This window comes from Perkinsus marinus (assembly GCF_000006405.1).
Source record: "Perkinsus marinus ATCC 50983 genomic scaffold scf_1104296961142, whole genome shotgun sequence".
In the NCBI taxonomy this organism is placed as follows: domain Eukaryota; phylum Perkinsozoa; order Perkinsida; family Perkinsidae; genus Perkinsus; species Perkinsus marinus.
The window spans coordinates 1-3,385 of NW_003205844.1; the positions used below are offsets into that span (position 1 = coordinate 1).

The 3,385-nt window shown below is 51.8% G+C and overlaps 1 protein-coding gene across 1 annotated transcript; it reads left to right on the forward strand.

Moving 5' to 3' along the window:
- Positions 1-448: 448 nt before the first annotated feature.
- On the forward strand, positions 449-1,135 carry Pmar_PMAR019609 (hypothetical protein; the record flags this gene model as incomplete). Its single annotated transcript, XM_002772390.1, has 1 exon — positions 449-1,135. One exon carries the CDS (start codon positions 449-451, stop codon positions 1,133-1,135), a length of 687 nt encoding a protein of 228 aa, XP_002772436.1.
- Between the last annotated feature and the right edge of the window lie 2,250 nt (positions 1,136-3,385).

Sequence of the window (3,385 nt, forward strand, 5' to 3'; positions counted from 1 at the left end):
GAATCAGCTCGGCTACTTGAACCTGCGCTGCTGTCGCTCCTTTTTTTCCTTTTTTTTCTTTTTTTTTGACATACACGACATACAGATAAGTGTACAGAGTAATTGCACTAGGCTACCCAAAACGATATATTGGCAATCATAGAAGGCCCCGACGAGCATCAAGATGCTGCATCAGGGCCAAGAAGAGCCGATTAAAGGCCTTACGGCGCTTCAGATCTACGATCATCTTATAAAAATGATAAGGGACACCTCCCTTGACGCGTTTCCTGGCATGCTCTAAGAGCGGACAGGAACGCAGGAGATGTCGTAGGTTCCCTATCGGGGCTCCACAATCGCACTCCGGAGAGTCGACCACTCCACACCTATGAAGGTGCGCAGGAGTGGGAGCCCTACCAAAAACCACGGCACTGCCAGCAGTTCTTTTGTTTTGTTCGGTCACTTGACCATTATGGCAATTCAATCCGGCGGCTTCGAAGAAGACGAATGTTCGCCTCCTATCTTCCCTGACGACGATGACGCTCCGCAAAGAGGCACTGGCTTGCTCTCTGGGACCTATTCCCCCGTTGATATCGACGGTCAGGCGAAAGCACTCCGCAATAAGTCGGCAATTACCAAAGGCGTTCTTAAGGGCGGAGCTACACTAGATGAGCCAGTAACTCTGGGCCGGAAGGGGGAGGGTAAAGATCGTAACGGCTCTATTCGTAAGGCTATCCAAAAATCTGATACAGTGGCCTTTCGCTCCTCTAGCGCTCGTGGAACCCTAGGAAACTCTAAAATTGCTATAACCCCATCTAACATCCTATGGCATTCTATGACGGATGGTGAGTTGGAGTATGATGACGTGTCGGTACACCCGCTCGAAAACTTCGATCTTGACGGCGTCTCGGTTCGTGATGGTGATATTTCGGAACTGGAAATGGAACCAGTAAGGTCAGCGGCCAGCACTGGCACTGTGAGAAGTGAAATAGTCCTGGGTTCGGTTCCACGAGTGACTAGTCTGGAGCGTCTTGACGACGCCCTGGACATGTTCACTGGTCTATCGGTTAAGAATTTTTGTTGCTCTGACGTCCTAGACGTCATATCGGCCATCATTGACCTGCTCCCTGCGGAGCATACTATGAGGGCCCCTCATTGAGGGGTCAACGTGCCCTACAATTATTGACGAGATATCACTTATCTCTCATGGAGTGTGCGACTCTAAGTACTAACCAGGTACCATCCTCTGCTCGGGTCCCCCCTCCAAGGGTAGGGGTAAGGGTTCTACACCCCAGGGTATCACGAGGACTGGGTTGGAACGGGCAAAGAAGGCCACCAACAAGAAGTCAGGCGTTGTTGAGCTCCGCTCAGGCAACGATGACGCGCCCGACATGACGGCGGCCGAATTCATGGCCTTCCGTACTCGAGCCCTGGGGCTTTTAAATGGTTCGGTAACCATCAGTTCCACCTTCTCAATTAAGGGTGGCATGGAAGTAGTCCTCTGCGATGAGGGTCACGGAGCCACATGGGTTACACTGCCAAGATTTGTTCTCGCTTGTGGTCGCGGATTGTCTGCTTCAATCCAGCGGTTGCCCGTGGTGTCACTGTTGACCAACTAGATTGCATGGTTAAGGAAGGTAATCCAACCTTAACTAAGGACATTGATGGTTCTAAGCTGGTCTCCTCCGTGTTCTGGAGAGGCCAGCATATGGTCTTGTCGGTCTCTCCGGCTCTCTATCACCGTCTTGCGGCTGGTGGAGGAGAAAAGACTCGACTGGTATTAAATCATCTATGCATCAGATGGCAGACATCCCGTATGCCATCTGTGTGTTTTAGATGTGCGAAGATAGGGCGTATAGGCCCTTCCTGTCCTCACCGGCAGGATGGGTCTAAGGTATGCTGCACGCGTTGTGCAGCCTTCGGTCACGAAAGACAAGCCTGTCCGGCTCCACCGGGCCGAGGAGCAGTGCGCAAGTGCGCAAACTGTCTCGACTTTAACGCGTCCAATCTGGACGCTCGGGTTCACCGCAAGGTGAACCACGAGTGCATGGACGGCGCATCCGGGAGTCTGGCTGCCTTTGCCAGACGACAATGGGCTTGCACGAACTTCGGTAATGCTGCTTCATCTCAATGATAAGGATTCTACAGCATAACCAAGGGCATCGGCCGGTGGCTTTGGATCTTCTCCACCCCCGGCTGCGTAGTTCTTTCGTAGACCTGGTTTGCCTCCAGGAGCCTTGCTCCGGTTCTTCCAAGCTCGTTGGTTATCAATACCACGGCTTGCGTAAGAATGAAGAGGCGTGTGTCCTATCAAAACGTGGCATTCCATGCCACACGGTATTTGCTTTCCGAGACCTTGTAGTGGTTAAGGGAAGCAATTTTGGTATAGCGTCATGGTACCTCCACGGCACTGACATGCCAAGGAGGGAACTGGCGTTCTCTGAGCTTGACCAGGTCCTTTTCACATGGCCTGTGTCTGTCCCGCTCTACATATCTTCGATGCTAACGCTTGGCACATAGCGTGGGGCTCAAAGCTGACTGCTAGCAACCTGCATAGGCAGGCCTGGCAGCGTGGTGAGTCACTCGTGGACTGGTGCCTGGACAAAGGAGCTCGGATTCTGAATGATGATGAATCCTTACAAACCTTTGAGTCCGAGCGGTACCACTCCTGGATTGACCTCATCTTATTGTACGGTACTCCTCGCCTCGCCTCGATGGGAGCTAGTGGACGACCTTTGCGGGTCGGACCACAGGTTACTCTACACAGAGGTACATAGTCAGGCCGGCACTCTTGCGCCCCCACGTCTGGCCCATCGCCTCGTAGATGTAGCCAAGGTCATTGATGGTGCTTCTCGGATTCCCTCTGACACTCCTCTACAGGGTATCACGGATTCCTTGAGCACCTTGGACCAAGGTCCTTGGTTAAACGATTAACGCCGGAAGCCCCAGCTCCCTCTGACACCACCTGGTGGACGAGCGAACTGTCCAGGCTGAAGGCGAAGTACAAGAGGGCCCAGCGGACGTTCTACCGCCACAAAAAAGTGAAAGGCCCGGATGCAGGCTGCATCCGGCCGATTTCCCGGTAATGCGCTGTACATCGTTTCGTGCGTAAAGCACTAAAGGCTGACTATCTAATTGGTGGTGATCCTCGTACTTGGCCAGAGAGAATACCTGATTATCAGTTGGCTATGAATGGTGTTCCCTATAGTTCTCAAAGCAGTCTATGTCCTCTCTACCTTTTCTATGCCTATGCTGGTAGACTACCGTGTGATTTACCACCTACTACAGCACTCCAAAATTCTACTATATTATCCACTATCGATCATCTCTTCAATCCAGCTGAACAAGCATTCTTGACTAAACTACATGAGGAATCTGTATTGATGAAGAAGACCCAATTTGATGATTA